Source organism: Ceratocystis lukuohia (genome assembly GCF_044167205.1).
Source record: "Ceratocystis lukuohia strain C4212 chromosome Unknown Supercontig2_pilon, whole genome shotgun sequence".
Taxonomy (NCBI): domain Eukaryota; kingdom Fungi; phylum Ascomycota; class Sordariomycetes; order Microascales; family Ceratocystidaceae; genus Ceratocystis; species Ceratocystis lukuohia.
The window spans coordinates 1981012-2002621 of record NW_027263521.1 but is presented as its reverse complement, the minus strand read 5'-3'; the positions used below and the strand labels follow the sequence as shown (position 1 = coordinate 2002621).

General features: G+C 52.3%; 1 protein-coding gene across 1 annotated transcript; it reads left to right on the top strand.

Annotated features, from left to right (window-relative positions):
- Positions 1–4504: 4504 nt before the first annotated feature.
- HOO65_020496 (uncharacterized protein) lies at positions 4505–21248 on the top strand (the record flags this gene model as incomplete). The annotated part of the gene is made up of 7 exons (XM_071006235.1): positions 4505–4607; positions 4672–9147; positions 9261–10813; positions 10881–11740; positions 11821–11924; positions 12495–14120; positions 14182–21248. The coding sequence occupies 7 exons, from the start codon at positions 4505–4507 to the stop codon at positions 21246–21248; spliced, it is 15789 nt and encodes a 5262-aa protein (XP_070861134.1).
- Between the last annotated feature and the right edge of the window lie 362 nt (positions 21249–21610).

Below are 21610 nucleotides of genomic sequence, written 5' to 3'. Positions count from 1 at the left end.
ACCGCGTTTATCACTCCTGCTACCGCTTCTATTGCCTCTAGCTTGCAGTCGTGCAAAGCATAGTCTTGATCGTCTATTGTGCTTGATACTGAGGCATCTGGTACGCCTGCGTCGTCGGGGCTTTTCTCCTATCTCGAGAGTGTGGCCCCTACCCAGTAGAACAGGTGTGATCTGATCTATCAGGTGTGTTGAACAAGCCATCCTAAATAGCAAGGTACTTACTTCTCTATTAAAACATGAGTGCCTTGAACTCTCGAGGTGGCTGCAATACCAAAATTAGCTTGTCTACATAGGCAGCTCATTTTATGGTAAGCCAAGCAAGTCTATCACACGTCAAACGAAACCCCCACCGCTTTTTTCTGAAAACACGTCCTTATAACGAACGAACCCTCACTCTCACTACCTTGATAGAAAGATCTGTCCGATGACGGCCTTTGCGTGAAGGTGCACTATCCAGCCCGTCCACTAGCAGGCACTTAAGCTGAATCACCACGACCTTACTGCTTAGAAAGGGCGACAACGAAGGCTGGCTTTTCCTCCAAGCCGGTAACCCTCTCCATAAATTATATTGCATTGCGGAACAGAGGTATACAATGTTCTTGAAGAGCAGCCCAAAGTAGAGCAGCCAGCCGTCTTTATATTTTCTAGGCCTGCCTTTTCTTTTTTCTTTCTGGCTGGTAAGAAAATGGCTGAATAGAATAGCTCAGCCTCTTCTTTTTCCTTGCATTGACCTGGATCAGCACGCTAGGTTGTACTTGTAGGGGACAACAAGACCAACCAAGGAAGAAGGAGGAGGAGGATGGGGGGACCCTAGACAACGATGACGTCCTAATCTTTTCTCAGGGTTGATTTTCCTTTACACTGTCTACAAGAATGTGATATGTATGATGGGCCTGCGTATCTCGGAATTGATGTGCTGATTGAGCTCCAAGGCTGTCAGTTGGCCTGCCTGATAAGGCGACAGCTACTCAAAGGGGAGAGACACAGACACGAACTGCGAGATTTGATGCGATAAAGAAAAGACGAGCAGCAAGAGGGAAATGGGGGGAGGGGAACAGCTACAAGGGTAGCTCACACCAGTGAAGCAAACGAAAGACAACGGCCATGTAAGAGGCTACAGAGGGAAAAGCGAAAAGACCACCCTGGTTCAGTGTCTTAGGTTGGAGTCTATGACTGCTAACTAGTAGTGGCAAGGGCGAGAGATACGAAAGCCAAGAGGAGGGAAAAAAAAGGCATTGAGATATGGAATATAGGATCAAATCCCCACCGTATGCTGTCAAGTGCATGATTGGTGCCCAACTTTTGCCAAAGCGTTACCGCACAGCGCCAAGCAGAGATTTGCATAGCCAGAAACCCGCAGACTGGTAATGGCTACATCGATGGCGGACATAGAGCAGGACAGGTACGGGGGTATCAAAGACTTGGTTTTAGCCACTCTCTTTCGCCTTGCATACGCAACATGGATATTCTATGCCATGTACAGACATGTACATACAGTTGTAGTACATGTGCGTACGACCAGCCGGACCGCTTACGGCACATGCGAGGCCTAAGAAGATGATGTGTACGTTTTACAGACAGTACAAAGATAACATGCTTGTTTTCTTTGCCTGTTCGGTTCTTGTGGCTTGGCCTATTGGGCACCTTATATCAGCGCTGCCTGTCTCTGCTGGCGGACGGGTAGAGCGCAGTAAGCATGTAATACAATACATTTGCGGGTGGGATGGGGCAAGGTCTTCTTCATCGTCGTTGTTAAATGTTTCACAGCTCTGCTTATGTGCTTGATGCACGGCTTCAGGGGCGGACAGGATGGATGGGCTGTAACAGCAGTAAATGCAAAAGGGCAGGAAGAAGAAAGAAGAAGAGAGAAGGAAGGATGGCTTTCTGTAGTTTCGGGGCTTGTTGATGCCCAATATTTCACAAACACCCGCAGGCGGCGGACGCTAGGGTCTGCAAAACCCTGTACAGACTATCCACTAATAGTGTGTTGTGTGAAGGTAATTTTGTTTTTTTCCTTTTTTTCCTTTTTTTCCTTTTTTTTCATTTGTTTGGCTTTGCTTTGACCATGACTCGCCTTGTCGCGATGCCCAACCCTTTTGCCATGGCTTTGGAAGCCAAGTGCTGACTGAAAATAAGAGGCGGTGATATACTGGGTTGGCCCTGAAGCTCTGCACAAGTTAGCGTGGAAGCTTCTACCATGGACTGAGGCCCAAGGCACCAAATCAGGCCATTGTTATAGGGAGGGAGGAGAAGCAGAAAGTGTTACTGTGCTATATTTGCTATGGGCTAGGCCGTAAGGCAGGGGAGGGAGGGGGAGGGGATCACGGACTTACATGCACTGTGGGCGAGAAGGAAGTATCTTATGTTGTGCCCCCGGCCTGTTTGATAGCTGGAGTCGGGCTTGCTAGAAGGAGGAGAAATGTAATGCAGGAAAGAGGAAAAAGTGCTAGCATGAAGTAGGTGTACTTGCAGCGTGGCAACTGGGGTGGAGCTTGGGAGAGAGACATACAGATAGACAGGTAGAAAGGGAGGCAAAGACGGAGAAGTGATAGAGCGGCTTACTTGTACTAGTACTTGGCTGTACGCGAGTGGGGTGGACTTGCATGTACTTACTGATGCAGCTCCAGCTACTGCAAAGCCAATTAGCTCGAGTACAGTACATGCACATGTGCGCACATATAACATATACATACTTGATGCATACGTATATGTACTTGATATATGCACTTGCAGGAGGCTGTATGCTGTATGTGTATACAGCATCACAGTCGCTCGCTCGGATGGGCCAGCCCGTCTGTGGCTGGCTGCCGACTGAGACGGACGATATGTAGGACGGGAGAGAGGGGGGGGGGGAGATGGAACGATGGGGTGACATTTGCCGGGTTGGATGTTGTTTGCGTGAGACTAGATAGTAGAGAACCGACATCTAGCAGCCTGTCCATTGCGTGATGGCAAGCGGATTGGTGGCATGTTGTACACAAAGCGGGCAGCGCCTGACGCCTCCGGGCTTTGTTTTTTATCCTTTGTAGTCTTGCCTTGTGTGTTTCGTCTTGCTATAGCAGCAGACGACGCTGATGCAATGCAATGCACTCACTGTACGGCTGCGACAGGGCCTTGGAGGGTTTGGTTTGTGTGTTAAGCTGCTTGACTGACCATAGCTTTAATGTGTGGCCCGCACTTTTTCTTGGGATCAGGTTTTTTCTTCTTTTTCTTCTTTTTCTTCATTTATCCGTTTTTTTGGCGGAAGTGGTAGTTGCTAGCTCGAGGCAGGTAGTTGCCTCGCTAGGTGGAGAGAACAAAGAGAGACAAAGAGAGACAAGGGGGTTGTTGCCGTTCTTGTCCTGGTCCTGCCTGACCGACGGCAAATAAGGCGGATGCCACCCTGTACAAAAAGGCTGATGTCAAATCACGTCACGATAACAGTGGCATGTAGAGATACTCGCATGTGAGCATTTCGAGGCGTTGCCTTTGCCTGTCCCGTCCGTCTGCCTGCTCTCTTGCTCTCTTGCTCTCTTGCTCGTCTTGTTCGTTGTTGGCTGGTTGGTCTGTTCCTCTTTAGATGTTGGCTTGAGCGCTTATGCAATGCACCAAGTAGGCGAGGCCAAACCAGAACAAGGGCTTTTGCGAGCATGTCTCTCTACTTGCTTCAGCAAAGAGAAGAGCCCCAGAGGGATCGTGCATTGGTGCGGTGCAAGTTGTGTGTGCGTTGCAGATGCAGAGCAAAAAAAAAAGAAAAAAAAAAGGAGACAAGATCAAGCTCATCCTCCGACTCTGGTTCTCTCCCTAGTCTCTTTCTCTCTGTCTCTGCCCCGGATTCTTTTCTTCTTTCTTCTGGACTCGCCTGTCAAATCTTTTCCTCACAAGGGCCTTTTATTACTTCTATTTTATCGTGCCTTTTTCTTCGTTTTGTGGTTTGTGATCCACTACCAAGCCAAACCCCAGCCAAGTCTACTATCCACGTCCACCAGCAGCCCAACTTCTGCCCTCTTATTGAGCCTCTTATTCCTTTTTTATTCCCCTTCTCACCATCTCTTGTTTCTCTCTCACTTTTCCCCTCCCCTCTCTCCCCTCTTTCTTCTCTTCCTTCCCCGTCATCACACGTTTTGCTTGTCTTTGCCCCCCCCGTTGTACACACACCGTTTATGAGTTCCAGGGTTCCCCCCTCAACCCAACCTTGATACCCTTTCTCTCCAGCCTCTTTCGCACATCATCTCATATCGTCATCTCTGTACAATACAGCCCCCTCCGCTGAATCCTAACATCTTTTTTTGTTTATTGATTCGCCTGCAAGCCTTAAGCTGTTTATTTCTCTTAGTCCCGGATGGATTGCTCTTGAAAACTTCGTCAAGATTGTCCTCCTGCCCCAAATCAAAAGCCTGATTTCGTGGAAAGTTAATCACCACGTTTACCACCAAGCAGCTTCATATCGCTTTATAATCACCTTCCCATCCACACCCAAAAAGGCCGGGCGGTAAAAGCCGGCCCTACTCCACTGCTACTAAAGATGGACCCCCCTTCAAAGACCCCCGAGGCTGACTCTGTTCCGGAGCCGGAAACTACCGACTCCCAGGTCACAGACAGCAAGCCGGATGAACAAGTAGCTCCTGGTATGGTCTCTGCTCTTCTGCGCCCCATAGGCTATTCCTGGTCCAAGCTAACCAATCTCAGTAGATAATTCAGAGCCAATTGCCTCAAAATCTCAGCAGAAAAAGAAAAAGAAAAAGTCCAAGACCTCACCTACTACTAGTACGGAATCTCTTGGGGAGCCTGTCTCCGAGGCACCTATTATTGGCGACGAGGATCTAGAAAAGGCCGACAATGAGCTAGGCGATCCTGATAGTAGCATGCTTTCTCTAGTAGACGGTGGCTCTGAGGTTTCGTCATCAAAGAAAAAGAAGAAGAAGAAGTCTAAAAAGAAGTCCAAGGCTGCCGACGGAGACTCTACAGCTGCGGACGTCGAGCAAAAAGCGGAAGCGCAAGCAGAAGCGGGAGCAGGAGCGGAGGCTGAAACAGAAGCGGAGGCTGAAGTTGAAGCCACTGCTGCTGCTACCAAAGAAGCGCCCGAAGAATCTAACTCCCGTAGCGAAGCTCCCATTGAGGCTCCCACGACGGATATTGAGAAGCCTTCAGAAGAGGTCCCCGCCGTGGCCGAGGAAAAAGTGCCGGAAGAGTTACCGGCCGAGTCGGCTGAAGAACCAGCAGCTGTGGAAGAGATAGAATCCACTGGAAAGTCTGCCGAGTCCTCTGAAATCACGGCAGAGTCCGCTGTCCCTGTTGATGAGCCCTTAGAAGAAGATACCCCCCAAGAGCCTTCTGCTCCCGCTACTACGGACAATAATATTCCCGAAACTAAGGATGCAACCGAAGCAACTCCTGTGAAAGGGGATGAAGATAATGAATTAAGTAAACCCTCTGATTCTGATCCTCCCGCCGCCGAAGTTACAGCATCTGACGCCGTGGCAGAAGTTGAAGCCACTGAAGAAACTGCTGTTTCCACCAAGGAATCTGTAGTGGAAGTTCCTGCCGCGGAAGCCACCGACAAGGACAGCCCCTCTGTTGAGAGTGAGACTAAAGTAGATGCCGATGCTTCAAATGATACCTCTGAGCCAGCAGTCGAGGTAGCTAACACAGGTGCTGTTGAGCCTGCTACCGAGTCTGGCGCTGAACCCACTAATGAATCTGTTTCCGAGTCTATTGCCGAAACTGCCACCGAACCTGCTGCCGAGACTGCTGCTGAGTCTGCGGCCGAACCTGCAGCTGAACCTGCTGCTGAACCTGTCGCCGAGACTGCTGCTGAACCTGCAGCTGAGTCTGCGGCCGAACCTGCCACCGAGACTGCTGCCGAACCTGCGGATGAGCCTGCGGCTGAACCTGCGGCCGAACCTGTTGCCGAAACTGCCGTCGAGCCTGCGGCCGAACCTGTCGCCGAGACTGCTGCTGAGCCTGCAGCTGAACTTGCAGCTGAACCTGCGGCTGAACCTGTCGCCGAGACTGCTGCCGAACCTGCGGATGAGCCTGCGGCTGAACCTGCGGCTGAACCTGTTGCCGAGACTGCTGCTGAACCTGTGGATGAGCCTGCGGCTGAACCTGTTGCCGAGACTGCTGCCGAGACTGCTGCCGAGCCTGCAGCTGAACCTGCGGTCGAACCTGCTGCCGAGCCTGCAGCTGAACCTGTCGCCGAGACTGCTGCCGAACCTGCGGATGAGCCTGCGGCTGAACCTGCGGCTGAACCTGTTGCCGAGACTGCTGCTGAACCTGTGGATGAGCCTGCGGCTGAACCTGTTGCCGAGACTGCTGCCGAGACTGCTGCCGAGCCTGCAGCTGAACCTGCGGTCGAACCTGCTGCCGAGCCTGCAGCTGAACCTGTCGCCGAGACTGCTGCCGAACCTGCGGATGAGCCTGCGGCTGAGCCTGCGGCTGAACCTGTCGCCGAGACTGCTGCCGAACCTGTGGATGAGCCTGCGGCTGAACCTGTCGCCGAGACTGCTGCCGAGCCTGCAGCTGAACCTGCAGTCGAACCTGTTGCCGAGACTGCTGCCGAAACTGCTGCCGAGACTGCTGAACCTGTTGCTGAGTCTGCTGCCGAGCCTGCGGATGAGCCTGCGTCTGAACCTGCGGCTGAATCTGCGGCTGAACCTGACGCCGAGCCTGCTGCCACACCTACCGCTGAGACTGCCGAGCCTGCGGCTGAATCCGCGGCTGAACCTGACGCCGAGCCTGCTGCCACACCTACCGCTGAGACTGCCGAGCCTGCGGCTGAGCCTGTCGCTGATGTTGAACCCGGTGCAGAACCTGCGGATGAGCCTGTGACTGAACCTGCCGCCGAGCCTGCCACCGAGCTTGCGGCTGAACCAACTGCTGAGTCTGCGGCTGAACCTGCGGCTGAACCTGCGGCTGAACCTGCGGCTGAACCTGCGGCTGAACCTGCGGCTGAACCTGTCGCCGAGACTGCTCCCGCGCCTGCTGCCGAAACTGCCGTCGAGCCTGCGGCCGAACCTGTCGCCGAGACTGCTGCCGAGCCTGCTGCCACACCTACCGCTGAGACTGCCGAGCCTGAGGCTGAGCCTGTCGCTGATGTTGAACCCGGTGCAGAACCTGCGGATGAGCCTGTGACTGAACCTGCCGCCGAGCCTGCCACCGAGCTTGCGGCTGAACCAACTGCTGAGTCTGCGGCTGAGACTGCTGTTGAACCTGCGACTGAACCTGTCGCCGAGACTGCTGAGGCTGCCGCTGAACCTGCCGCTGGGGCTGATGTTGAACCTGCTGCCGAGCCTGCGAATGAGTCTGTGGTTGAATCTGCTGCCGAGCCTGCGGCTGAGCTTGTCGCCGATACTGTTGCTGAAGCTGCTGCCGAACCTGCTAACGAGCCTGCGGATGAGTCTGCGGCCGAACCTGCGGCTGAACCTGCTGCTGAACCTGTCGCCGAGACTGCTGCTGAACCTGCAGCTGAGTCTGCGGCCGAACCTGCCACCGAGACTGCAGCCGAGCCTGCTGCCGAACCTGCTGATGAGTCTGCGGCCGAACCTGCGGCTGAACCTGTCGCCGAGACTGCTGCTGAACCTGCAGCTGAGTCTGCGGCCGAACCTGCCACCGAGACTGCAGCCGAGCCTGCTGCCGAACCTGCTGCCGCATCTGTCGCCGAGACTGCTGAGCCTGCCATCGAAACTGCGATTGAACCTACCGCCGAGACTGCTGAGCCTGCCTCTCAACCTGATGTCGAGCCTGCTGCCGAGCCTGCCGTCGAGACTGCTGCCGAACCTGCGACTGAGACTGTTGCTGAACCTGCAGCCGAGCCTACTGCTGAGCCTGCTGCTGAGCCTGCCGCTGAGCCTGCCGCCGAGGCTGAACCTGCTGCTGAACCTGCTGCTGAACCTGTCGCCGAGACTGCTGCTGAACCTGCAGCTGAGTCTGCGGCCGAACCTGCCACCGAGACTGCAGCCGAGCCTGCTAACGAGCCTGCGGATGAGTCTGCGGCCGAACCTGCGGCCGAACCTGCTGCTGAGTCTGCCGCTGAGTCTGCCGCCGAACCTGCCACCGAGACTGCAGCCGAGCCTGAAGCTACTGCCGTGGAGGTTATTACCGACGTTGCTGATTCTGAAGCCCAAGATGAAGCAGCGCCTGCCGTCAAGGCTGAGCCTGAAGCTGTTACCGATGCTAAGGCTGTGGAGCCTCAAGAGGCTGCCCCCGAGTCCGTTGAAATCAAGCCAGAAGCAGTTATTGAGGCAGAAACTGTCGCTGAAGCTGATGAGCCTGAGGTTCAAGCCGAAGCAGAGCCAGCAGCTGAAGCCGAGTTGGAAGCTACGGCTGAAACAGAGGCTCCTGCTGAGGTTCCTCTTGAGCCTGAGGTTACTGCTGAAGCCGAAGTTGTTGAAGCTTCTGACTCCGATATTCAAACTGAAGCAGAGCCTGCAGCTGCAGCTGAGCCTGAGACTGCTATCGAAATCGAGGCTGCTGCTGAAACAGGTGAAACAGAGACTGTTACTGAACCGGAGCCCGCCATTGAGGCTGAGCCTGAAGCTACTACCGAAGAGCCAAAGGGTAGTGATGATAGCGCCACAGGAGCAGTCGCCGCCGCCACTATCGCCGTCACTGCTGCGGCGGCCACTGCTGCTATTGCCACATCTACTGACTCGGAGCCAGAAGAGCCTGTAACCCCGAGCTCTGCCAAGGCTGCTGATCACCAGGCTATCGATGGTAGTGCCCCAGCAAAGACCGAGGCTGATCAGCCTATCAAAACTGCGACTGAGATGAAGGAAGAGGCCCCTGCCCCTGCTTCTGTCGAAGAGAAGGAGGTGCCCAAAGAGGCCGCGAATGAACAAGGTGAGAATGCCCCCATTTCTACATGTATCGAGGAGGAAAATGCCATGCCAAGTCTATCTGCCACAGGACAAGTCAAAAATGAAGTTGCCCTGCTAGTGAACAAAATGTCTGTTGAGAAGCTTGTGGAGGAGGAAGTTGAGGCAGAAGAAGCTACAGAGAACGCCGAAAAAAAGGTGTGTACCTCTGTCGAAGCCACTGAGGCTGTTGAAATGCAATCCAAATGTGTTGTCGCCGGTGAGAAAATCGTCAACAATGACATTGCATGTAAGGCCATTGCTGCCAATCCTTTGGCCGATATCAAGATAGCAGAAGCCCCTAAGGAACTAGGTAAGTTGCCCACTTCTCTTCTTTCCATCTTCCTTTCGACTCTTTTGGCTCTCGGTTGCGCCAAAATGCTGTAGGGAACAGCCAGAATATGAACTTAGAACTTGCTAACCAAGTCGCTACGCCGGACTTTCTTTTTAAAGATGTTCCCAAGGAAACCCCTCTTCTAGCTAGTCAACATGCTGGAAACACTCTCAAGGAAGCAACCAGCTACACACCATTTGTACCTTCTAGCCCGTCTAAGGCTATAGAGCCAAGTGTCTCTACTGCCATTGCTACCAAGTCTGATGATTTCTCTTCGATTTCGGAGATCATGGCCTCAGATTTAGCTCCAGAGCCTCTTGCTATCCATAACTTGCACATCGAGACTCCAAACACAGCTCCGGAATCTTTATCGTTCCACAAGAAGTCCCTCAGCGATGTTACCGATGCTCCTGATTTGTTCTCCCCCACGGATGAGCGTGAAAATTCTTTTGCCTCGCCTGCCACAACCGCATCAATAACTGCATTTGAGGATGGCCTCATGAGTGAGAATGGCATTGAAATAAAGCCTCTCGACTTGGCAGCGGATGTTAAGCCGGATGGGAATGAAAAGACCAAAGGCCAGCACGATCAAGATCCTTTTTCTGATCCTAATACTGCCGAGCTCCCTGAAAGCTTTCCGGGGGGTCCTTCAACCCATGAGAACACCACTAGCATCGAAAGCGACGACAGTTTCGTCATTGTTGAGCCTGCTGCTTCTGATGCAGTTGATACTGCTCCACCTGAGCAAGTTTTATCTGAAAACCCAGCTGTCGAAGCTCTCCCCAATGCCGCCTGTTCTCTCTATTCCAATGACCAGAACAACCAAGAGCCAGCTTGTGATCTACTCTCAAAACCACCTGCTCATAGTGCTTTTGATATGAGCTTAGAAGCCTGGGGAATTGAAGAGGATTCTACTATTGACGTGACAACCAAGGCTGAGACGGAAGCCGCAGCCAGCACTTTGACTGAACCTCTAATCAACGAAAAAGGCATTAAACCAGATGCTGTTACAGAAGAGTCTCCTGCTATCCCCAAGGTGCTTGCCATCAACCAATACTCGCCTGTCGTAACGTCTCTTCAAGAAGACCCGTCGGACTCTGCCTTGCCGAGTCCTCTTTCGCCTGATGTTTCAAACGAGGATATGGATGCCTGGGCTCTCGATATTGATGACATTTCAGCTGAATCCCATGTTCCTGCTCCCGCGCCCGAGGCTATCGGTTCATGTGTCCCTCGGGCTTCCAAGGAAACTGGAGCGGAGGAAGAAGGAGTAGAACGCCCAATCGAATCGAATCGCCCAGTCGTTGATATGCCTATTGAGGATAGGACAGCCTCTTCTGAGCTTATTGTGCCTAACAGCGTACCCCTCAAAGAGTGTGCTGCTGTTGTCGCTGCTGCGATTGCAGCCTCAACTGCTGTAGTGGAAGATCAAATCCCAGTCGTTGAAGAAAGCAATGAATCTCGAAACATTGATGAGTCTGCTAGTGAGATTCCTGCCCTTTTACAAGCCCCTGAATCAAAGCCTACTGAGGCTACGATTGGGCTTACTGATGCAAGCTGCGTTGAGAATGTCGATGGTTCGGCCCCTGCCCCGGACGCGGAAAACGTGCAACCGATTGAGACTGAGATTGTTTTCTCTGAGCCCAAGGTTCTTGAAACTTCTGCTCCCGAAACTGCTCCCAAAGTCATGATGGATGAGCCTACTATCCTTGAAGTTGTTGATCTTGGGGAATCTCCCTGAGGCTCCTACTTCTAAAACAGATGCTTGCGAGCCTATTGTTATTGTTTCTGAGCCCACCGACTCTGATACTGTTTCTGGTGAAGCACCAATCTCTAGAGCCGCTGTTTTTGAGAATGTCACAGATGAAGCTGGTGTTTCAAATGTCATCATCGCTCGGGACACTGCTGTTGAGACTACTACTCTTGAGATTACTGAAGTTGAAGATGAAAGTTCTGAACCTGAGCCCACCGTCTCTGAGACCGCCATTCCTGAGGCCACCTTCACCAAGGCCATCGGCTCTGAAGCTAGTGAAGTTTCTACTCCCGATTCTATAGATGAACCCCTATTTCCGGGCCCTACCTTTGATGTGGCGCAAAACGAAGAGAGCAATTCAACGGGCAAGATGCTTGCCGCCGCAGCCGGCGTTGCTAGTGTTGGTGCTATTGCTGTCGGTGCTCTTGCTACCGCTGCTGCAGTTAAACCTACTGCTTTGGATAAGAATGCAGACGTGAAAACGGAGTTTGGTACTTGTGAGATGCCACTCAAGAGGGAAGAGGAGGCTACCCCTGCTACTCGCTCACTCCCCGAATTGACCTCTCGCGATACGAGTAAACTCGCGAATACAATCAACACAGAGCCCAAGCCTTCTACTGAAAAAGATGTCAGTCCGCCCCCCATTACCAGCGTTCCTGTTGATACCACACCCCCTGTCTCTACCCCTTCTTTTGTTTTACCCCCACCATTATCATCACCATTTTCACTGGGCTCTAGCCCCTTCCTGAGCACACCTCTAACTGTTCAGCAGAGGTCTTCCCCTCAACCCGCCGCTGCCATTCAGCAGACCCCTACTAGCGTGTATGCTGTTGGGGCTGTTGTGTCTCTCATCATCTTCAGATGGCTGTCTTCTCCGAACCTTATTCTGCTGATGATGGCAGTTGCCCCAGTAGCCTACCTGCTACCCGAGCAACGAGCGGCAGTCGCAGCGACTCTAGGCCTTATGGCGCTGTGTCTAGTGATCTAAAAGAAAATGGTGATTATGGTGTGTGTGTGTGCATGTTTGATTGTGTCAAACAAGACAAAAAGAACAGGAGAATTTGTGTTTGGTACTGCTTGGTTTGTGGGTGGTGTTGATTGCTTGTCCTTCTTTTGGAGGCCATTTGTTGCTGTTCTGCTGTTCTATCATGCTTTGATGATTGCATTTTTGCACTTGACATGAGCTCTGTTCATTCTCTATTCTCTTTTTTTGTTTCTTTTGCCAAACTATTCTTCGACGTACTCTACTATGCTTTTGCTTGCCATCTGTTTTTCATGCCTGGCATTGCTTAGCTACCGTTGGTTCTGTTACGTTGAAAAGGAAAATTCCTTCTTTCTGGCTATCTACAAGCTCTCTCCCAAATTCCCATGCCTACTGCTGATGCTACTATTCTCATTACTGCTGTTATGTTGCCCGTAATGTATCCTGTACCATTGCCTCGCCAAGTTCCACGATCCTTTCCATATCTGGAAGCTTTAGAGACAACACCGAGCATTTCACCATAAGTTACCTTTATTTGCAGATGCCCTCACATCCGTACAGAGCCCGAAACTTGGTGCTAATATCTTCTTCTAGATGGAAATCCACCGGTCGAGACTGGTGACAACACAGCCCCAGAGCCTCCTACAGAGCCAGAAGCTGAAGACCTGAGCGATCAGCCCTTTGCCTACGTCCACTATAGTGATGTCCCCCACCTACCCCGCAGTATTCCCCCGCCTCCGCCTCCGCCTCCTGCCCAAGAGCCTGAACCCAAGTCTGAACCCGAGAAGAAGCCACAGTTCCGCTATCCCTCAGAGTATCTGCAACAGGATTCATCTTTGCTTCAATATCAGTACCATCAACAGCAGCAGAAAAATGCCGAGCTTCCGCCCCAAAATGACCCCGACTTCATGCCTGCTGTTCACCAGCATCTCGAGGGCTACCAGATTGAAAAGGGCTACAAGCTTGACGACAACTACTACAACTACGAGCCTCAGGCTTATGCTGCCACCGAAGATCTAGCGGCGCTTGAGTCTCTGTCGGAAATAGAGCTGCCGCGCACAGTTGGAACTGATTATTCGCACCCACAGACGTCAGCTTGGGTTCAGGAGCAACAATACACATCGTGGAATGTTAAAACAAGCTTCCCAGAGGGCACATCTAGTTATGGCTATATTAGCCCTACCAGCCCTTGGTACCAGCAAGCTCAGGCCGCAAATTCTGCTTCTGGTGCTGTACCCGAAGAAGTGTATGCCGCACTCAAGAAGGCTGACGAGGAGGCTCTGCATGAGTCGCGCAAAAAGTCATCCCGAAAATCGTCTCGAAAGTCATCTCGGAAGTCATCTCGCCGGCCATCAGAATGTTTAGATATGACTAAGTTTCCTATTTCTGGAATGGTCGCAGAAGCCCCCGAAATGGCTTACCAGCCGGAGGCGTTCGACGGACGACAGACGTCGCCAATTCCAATCTTGGAGCCTAAGCCAATGCGCACTGATAGTAAGCAAACTCCCTCGCTTCCTTCTCCCACAATGATGCCAAAGATCCAGGTCCAGGACAAAAGCTTTACGCATGAAGGTCAAGAAGAATTTCTGCCTAAAGCCAACGCTACGAATTCGCTCGAGGTTCACTCTGATATTGACCCTAAAGAACCCCTTGAAAACGCCCTCGATCAGCCTGCACGGAAACCTTCGGAAGCGCAGCTAGAACGAGCAGCTGAGGATGAGCCCATAAACACTCCTGCTGCAGAATCTCACAGAGAGGAATCTGAGCCCCAGGCTGAGAACTCTTCAGAAAGAACCCCCATAGCCTGTGAAACACAATCTGGGGATACCGCGCCAGTCAAACCCGACGAATCTCGCGAGCCTGAGCCTGATGATCAGCTTCAAGAATCCTTTCAAGAAGAGCCCGAAGAGCAAGCCGGAGTCTCGCCTGTTGATGGCCCAGAGGCTAGCAATGAGGCCACTGTGCCTCAAATCGGAGATACGCTTAGTGACGAAATTCAGGATACGGTCGAAGATCAGCCTGTAACGGAACCCCAGTGCGAAATTGTACCAGTGGTCAGCCCTCCAACTACTATTGAGCCCAAGGTTGAGGAGACTGCCGAAACACAACCTGAAGTCTGCGATGAAGTCCAGCAAGATGCCCTTGGTTCTCCTAGTAGCGGACTTTTAGAAAGCCAAGTCGAGATTCGTAGAAACGAGTCTAATGTTTCTCCTTCCATAGGTATTGTAAAACCGTTTATTTGATTAAGCCAGTGATCTCTTTGTTAACGAAGCTTTTACAGATACTACCGAAGACCAGCCGCACTCTAAAAAATCGATCGAAAGGCACATCGAGAGCCCTACTACCACTCTAAATGAGCAAATTATTGAGGCTGAAGCTGGTCTTGCTGTTGCCGTTGAAGCTATTGCCGAAACCGATGCCGTTGAAGGTGCTGAAGCCATAGCAGCTCCTGAATCTGAAGCATCTATGGACACGGTCGAGACTGAAGCTGATCCTGTTGTTGAAGCTGAAGCCAATACCAACGTCGAGGCTGCTGAAGGTGCTACTGAAGCCGTAGCAACTTCTGGACGTGAAGCATCTACGGACACGGTCGAGACTGAAGCTGAACCTGCTGTTGAAGCTGAAGTTATTGCCGATTCCAAGGTTTTTGAAGGTGCTGAAGACATAGCAGTTACTGAACCTGATGCGTCTGCTAATGCGGTCGAGACTAAAGTTAATCCTGCAGTTGAGGGTGAACCCACTCCCGAATCCAGCGTTGTTGAAGATGCTACTGAAGCCATGACAGCTTCTGAGCCCGGGGCATCTGCTGATACGGCTGAGGCTGTGGCTGAGGCTGAAGCTGGTCTTACGATTGAAGTTGAAACCATTGCTGAGCCTAAAACTATGGAAAGTGCTGAAGCGGTAGCAGCCTCTGAGCCTGAGCTAACTGCTGACACGGCTAAGGCTGAAGCTGATCCTGCTGTTGAGAGTGAACCCACTGCCGAATCCAGCGTTGTTGAAGATGCCGCTGAAGCTACAGCAGCCTCTGAACCTGAGGCATCTACTAATACGGCCGAGGCTGGGGCTGATTCTGCAGTTGAGGTTGAAACCGTCGCCGAGCCTAAGTCTGTCGAAGGTGCTGAAGCTACAGCAGTTTCTGAACCTGAAGCGTCTGTCGACACGGTCGAGACTGAAGCCGATCCTGCTGTTGAGAGTGAACCCATTTCTGAATCCAGCGTTGTTGAAGATGCTGCTGAAGCCACAGCGGTTTCTGAGCCCAAGGCATCTGCTGATGCGGCCGAGGCTGAGGCTGAAGCTGATCCTATGATTGAAGTTGAAGCCATTGCCGAATCTGGCGTTGTTGAAGATTCCGCTAAAGCTACAGCAGCTTCTGAACCTGAAGCATCTACTGATGCGGTCGAGGCTGGGGCTGATTCTGCAGTTGAGGTCGAAGCCATCGCCGAGCCCAAGGCTGTCGAAGGTGCTGAGGCCATGACAGCTTCTGAGCCTGAGGCTTCTTCTGATGTGGTCGAGACTGAAGCTGATCTTGCCGTTGAGGGTGAACCCATTGCCGAATGCGGTGTTGCTGAAGGTACGACTGAAGCCACAGCAGTTTCTGAACCCGAGGCTTCTTCTCGTGTGGCCGAGACTGAAGCTGATCCTGCGGTTGAGGGTGAACCCATTTCTGAATCCAGCGTTGTTCAAGATGCCGCTGAAGCCACAGCGGTTTCTGAGCCCAAGGCATCTGCTGATGCGGCCGAGGCTGGGGCTGATTCTGCAGTTGAGGTCGAAGCCATCGCCGACCCCAAGGCTGTCGAAGATGCTGAAGCCATAGCAGTTTCTGAACCTGAAGCATCTGTCGACACGGTCGAGACTGAAGCCGATCTTGCTGTTGAGGGTGAACCCATTTCTGAATCCAGCGTTATTGAAGACGCCGTTGAAGCCACAGTAGCTTCTGAACCTGAAGCATCTGCTGATACGGTCGAGGCTGAGGCTGATTCTGCAATTGAGGTAGAAACCATTGCCGTCCCCAAGACTGTCGAAAGTGCTGAGGCCATGACAGCTTCTGAGCCTGAGGCATCTTCTGATGTGGTCGAGACTGAAGCTGATCCTGCGGTTGAGAGCGAACCCATTGCCGAATGCAGTTTTGCTGAAGGTACGACTGAAGCCGCAGCAGTTTCTGAACCTGAGGCATCTGTCGACACGGTCGAGACTGAAGCCGATCCTGCTGTTGAGGGTGAACCCATTTCTGAATCCGGCGTTGTTGAAGGTGCCACTGAAGCCGTAGTGGTTTCTAAGTCCGAAGCATCTGTTGGCACAGCCGAAACTGAAGCCGATCCGGCAGTTCAGGCTGAAGCTACTGCTGAGCCCAAGGCTGTTGAATGTGTTACTGAAGCCATAGCAGCTTCCGAACCTGAGGCATCTGCTGACACGATTAAGGCCGATACTGATTCTTCTGTTGAGGCCGAAGCTATCGCCGAGCCCAAGACTGTCGAAGATGCTGAAGCCATAGCAGTTTCTGAACCTGAAGCGTCTGCTGACGGGGTTGAGACTGAAGCCGATCCTGCTGTTGAGGGTGAACCCATTTCCGAGTCCAGCGTTGCTGAAGATGCCGCTGAAGCCGTAGTAGCTTCTGAACCTGAAGCATCTGCTGATACGGTCGAGGCTGGGGCTGATTCTGCAGTTGAGGTTGAAACCGTCGCCGAGCCCAAGACTGTCGAAGGTGCTGAAGCTACAGCAGCTTCTGAGCCTGGGGCATCTTCTGATGTGGTCGAGACAGAAGCTGATCTTGCCGTTGAGGGTGAACCCATTGCCGAATGCAGTGTTGCTGACGGTACGACTGAAGCCGCAGCAGTTTCTGAACCTGAGGCATCTGCCGACACGGTCGAGACTGAAGCTGATCCTGCGGTTGAGAGTGAACCCATTGCCGAATCTGGCGTTGTTGAAGATGCCGCTGAAGCTACAGCAGCTTCTGAACCTGAAACATCTCCTGAAATGGCCGAGGCTGAGGCTGATTCTGCGGTTGAGAGTGAACCCATTGCCGAATCTGGCGTTGTTGAAGATGCCGCTGAAGCTACAGCAGCTTCTGAACCTGAAACATCTCCTGAAATGGCCGAGGCTGAGGCTGATTCTGCAGTTGAGGTTGAAACCATCGCCGACTCCAAGGCTGTCGAAGGTGCCATAGCAGTTTCTGAACCTGAAGCGTCTGTCGACATGGTCGCGACTGAAGCCGATCCTGCTGTTGAGGGTGAACCCATTTCTGAATCCGGCGTTGTTGAAGGTGCCGTTGAAGCCACAGTAGCTTCTGAACCTGAGGCATCTGCTGATACGGTCGAGGCTGAGGATGATTCTGCAGTTGAGGTTGAAACCATCGCTGAGTCCAATGCTCTCGAAGGTGCTAAAGCCATAGCAATTTCTGAAGCTCAAACGTCTGCTGACGGGGTCGAGACTGAAGCTGATCCTGCGGTTGAGGGTGAACCCATTTCCGAATCCAGCGTTGTTGAAGATGCCGCCGAAGCCACAGCAGTTTCTGAACCCGAGGTATCTGCTGATACGGCTGAGGCTGAGGCTGAAGCTGGTCCTACGATTGAAGTTGAAACCATTGCCGACCACAAGACTGTCGAAGGTTCTGAAGCTACAGCAGCTTCTGAGCCCGAGGCATCTTCTGATGTGGTCGAGACTGAAGCTGATCTTGCCGTTGAGGGTGAACCCATTGCCAAATGCAGTGTTGCTGAAGGTGCCGAAGCCATAGCAGTTTCGGAACCTGAGGTATCTGCTGACACAGTCAAGACTGAAGCTGATCTTCCGTTTGAGGGTGAACCCATTGCCGAATCTAGTGTTGTTGAAGGTCCCAATGAATCCGTAGAGGCTTCCAAGTCTGAGGTATCTGCCGACATGGTTGATGCTATCACCAAGGGTTCGGGAAATCGTCCTGCTGAAGAGGCAACTGAGGTTGTCACATTGGCGGATGAAGTCACTACCAAGGCCCGGGGTGTTGAAGCTGCTGAGACTGTGACTCCTGAGGCCCCTGTCCAGGCTCCCATTGAAGATCCTGTGACCGAAATAACTATTGGAGACTCCATCTCTGAAGAGCCCACCACAATTGAGTTCGTTGTTGAGGATCACGCTCAAGAGCACACTAAGGAGTCTGCTGACGAAGTGATCTCTGAGAAAACTGACATGGGATCAACTGTTGAAGATGCCTGCACCATTGATTCCGTCGTGGAAGAAGTTGTTATGGTTGAGGCTCCCGCTGGAGGGACCTGCGTAAGCCCTACTACTGCCCAAGATTCTTCCAACAAAGAGCCGGCTACGATCGACAAGTCGAGTGAAGAGGATATTGCCACTGAATCTACCACTGAGGATCCTGTTCTTGTCGAGTCAACTATTGGTGATCCTATTAGCGAGTCAGTAGACTCCCAGCCTGTCGATTTCCAAGAACCTACCAGGGAGATCATTGGCAACTACACCGACACTACTGATTTAGCGCTTGTTGAGTCTATCGCTGAAGAGCCTATCCTTATTGAAGGGCCAGTCGCTGTTGAATCCAAGCCTAACGAATCGATGAGCCAAGAATCAGCTATTGAAGGAAATACCATTAGAGACTCTATTACCGAAGAGCCCGTACTTGTTAGCAGCCCCCATGATGGCGCTTTCGAAGGCACTCTCGAACCAGCGCTGAAGGGGCAGGATAGGATTGACGTTTCTACAGACCATGGGCAAGAATATGCTGTCGAAGAACCAGTCATTGTTGAAGGTGCTGCTGATACCTCTACCGATAAAGCCTCTATTGATGCCCTCACTGAAGAGCCCACTCCGGTATCAGTTAAGATACCAACTAAGTCTCTTGTCGAAACTCCTGATAATAAGACTGCCACCACCGAAGTAGTTGTTAAAGAGTCCGTCAGCGACGAGTCCGTCAGCGACGATCTTGTCGTTGTTGAATCGACTACTGAAAGCATTAACAGGGAAGAAGCTCACATTGAGAAACCTCTCGGTAACGATGAATCTGTCATCGAGCTTGCCGACGCTAGCCAGGGGTTTACTCCTGGAGAACATAGCCAAGAGCAACCCCGAGACTTCAAGCAGGAACATTCCGCTACTGATGACATGTCACTTGAGAATTCATTTGCAAAAGAGCCCATGAGTGATGCTGCTAGAGCCGCAATGGTAGCCAGTGTAGTCAGTGTAGCTTTTGCAACGAAATCTATGCTTTCAGAAAGCCATCCAGGTGGTGGAATCTATGGTGCCTCCCCGCCGCCAACCACCAACAAAAGGCTTAGCCCCGATCCCGATTATGACGAATTAGCCCATCATGAGCTGCATGAGTCATTCCTAATGGACGAAACCATCTCTGATGATCCTGGCTCTCTTAAAGACTCGCCTATCTTTGTGGACCACTTTGATGGTCAAGAGGAGCTTGCCGAGTCTTTCTCGGCCATTCTTGACAGCAATGTTCCCAGACAAGGCAATATGCCAGTGCTACAACACCCCCAGCCGCAGTACCCCCACCACGATGTGGAAAACAGGCTAGGCGTTTTTCAGTTAGAATCTCCCAATGCTCCGGCCCCATCTTCCCGGAAGCAACGCTCTGTCGGCCTTCAGAAATCATTTGCCTCAATAATTGATGGCGTCCGTCCCCCGGACCCCAACATGGTGACACCTGATCTTTCTGAAGTTGTCGTTTCATCGCCTCCGCCACCAGCCCCAGCCTCGGAGGCCCAGAAACGGCAGCAACAACATGCACTTCGTCGGCAGAAGAAACGCTTGCGTCTTCATAACGAGGAGATGCTTGCGGCTGCCGTTGTGGTGTATGCTACAGCTGAGGCTTTCAGTCCCATCGAAACTACCTTTGCTGGAGCAAGTGCTTCACAGGCAGACCCAAAGCTCCAATGCCCTGCTTCGCCTTGGGCTGAAGGGTTCTCGCCTCAGGCTGATGATGCGGATCATAAAACCTTTAAAATACCCAGGCGGCCTCTTTCTAATGCCCGCAATAGAACCCATAACGACACCACAGCAGGGCTCAAAATCTCCAGCAGTGACAAAGGCAAAGGAGTCGCAAACTTCACTTCTAATGACTTGGACATGGACTTGGCATACATGGTGGATGGTGTTTCTGATGCTGACATATCTTCTGCAGAATGTGTGACTTTCCTCGATAAGGGGGGATCTTCTTCCCGCCATCGCTCCAGCCGCCGCAGCCACCGGAGCCACAAGATTTCTTCTTCTCACAGCTCCCGACCTTCGGGCTCCAGCTCTTCTCGGACCAATCCTCTTTCTATCACTGTTTCCGGCGATGACCTTCCTAGTAGTCGCTCCAATCCCCGTAGCAGCGGCAGCGGTGCAATTCTTACACCTCCTCACACTCGCACGCGGCCTGAAGGCACGCGAACTAATAGCATGCGGTCCCATCGGTCCAACACTTCCGATCCTCGGCCAACTCCGCCTCTCACTCCGCAGCTTCTCCGTTTGGAATCAAATACACCTCCGTCTCAGCGTGCCACCCGCTCACCCGCCGACCAAAAGGCTCACGACCAGCGCAAAGAAACCCGCAGAGCTTCTCGCGAAGCTGCCCTACTGGAGGAACAGAAGCAAGCCGACATAGTCGCCAGTCGCAATAGGCGCAGTCGTTCCACGCGTGAGCGTCACTACCGCTCTGACAAAGACGCAGCTATTATTACCCCTGCCGAAACAGAGCGTGAGCGTGAACGTGAGCGCGAGCGCGATAGACCTAGCAGTGGACGCAAGAGCTCTCGTACAACTAGCTCATCAACACCCATGTCATCCGGTGCCATCATGACACAAGCCTCCGATGCTATGAATAGCGTTCCTGGGACGTCCCAGTCCACGGATATTGGAAAACCTCTAGGCCGCGTCCTGACTGCGCCATCCCACGACCGCGAACGCGAGGATCGCGAGAGACAAAAGGAACTCGAGCGCGAAAAAGAGAAAAGCTATGAGCGTGAGCGCCGCCGCCTACGCCGTCGCCGCGACTATCCTGACGACCGGGAACGAGAGCGCGAAGTCCCTCGACCTCCCCCCACCAAAGGTGCCTTGGCAGAAGATAAGGACGCGCTGAAGCGCTCTCGCTCGCTGCATCACCAATCATCCACGCTTCCTTCTGCCGCAGCCGGCATGACTGCACGTCGTGCATCTATGGACGTCAGCAGCGGCAGTGCCGCCGTGCATTCGCGCAGCATGCGACACCACGATGACCGCGACCTAGCACCTGCCCTGGCACAAAAGATGGACAAGGAGATACGGGAGAAGATGGCACGCACCCAGCGCAAGGAAGAGCGCAAGCGGAACAAGGAGGATGGCAGCAAGAAGTCCGGCATCCGGGCTGCCTTCAAGAGGCTGCTTTCTTAGGGGGCTTAAGCCTAAGGTCTTGAGGGCAGACTGGGGGATTTCTCCGAGTCTTTTTTTTCCTGGGACGGGTTTGATTATTTGACAGGATGAGTTTTTTTTTTCTTTTTTCTTTGTCGCTGTTCGTTTTGGCTTTTTGTCTTCATTTTGTCTGTTGTTTTTACTTCATGGCTTTTTGGCTTCTGGGTTTTGTCCCTGTTCTTTGTTTTGTCCAAGACTCGTTTCCACGATGTTCTTTTTTTCCTGTTTGTCTGTTCTGTTTGGTTTTCTTGTCAAAGACTTTTGCGTTTTCTTTTCTGCATCTTTTTCAGCTTGATTTTCATCATTCTTCTTTTTTGGCTTTTGTTTTTGACTGTTTTGCTGCT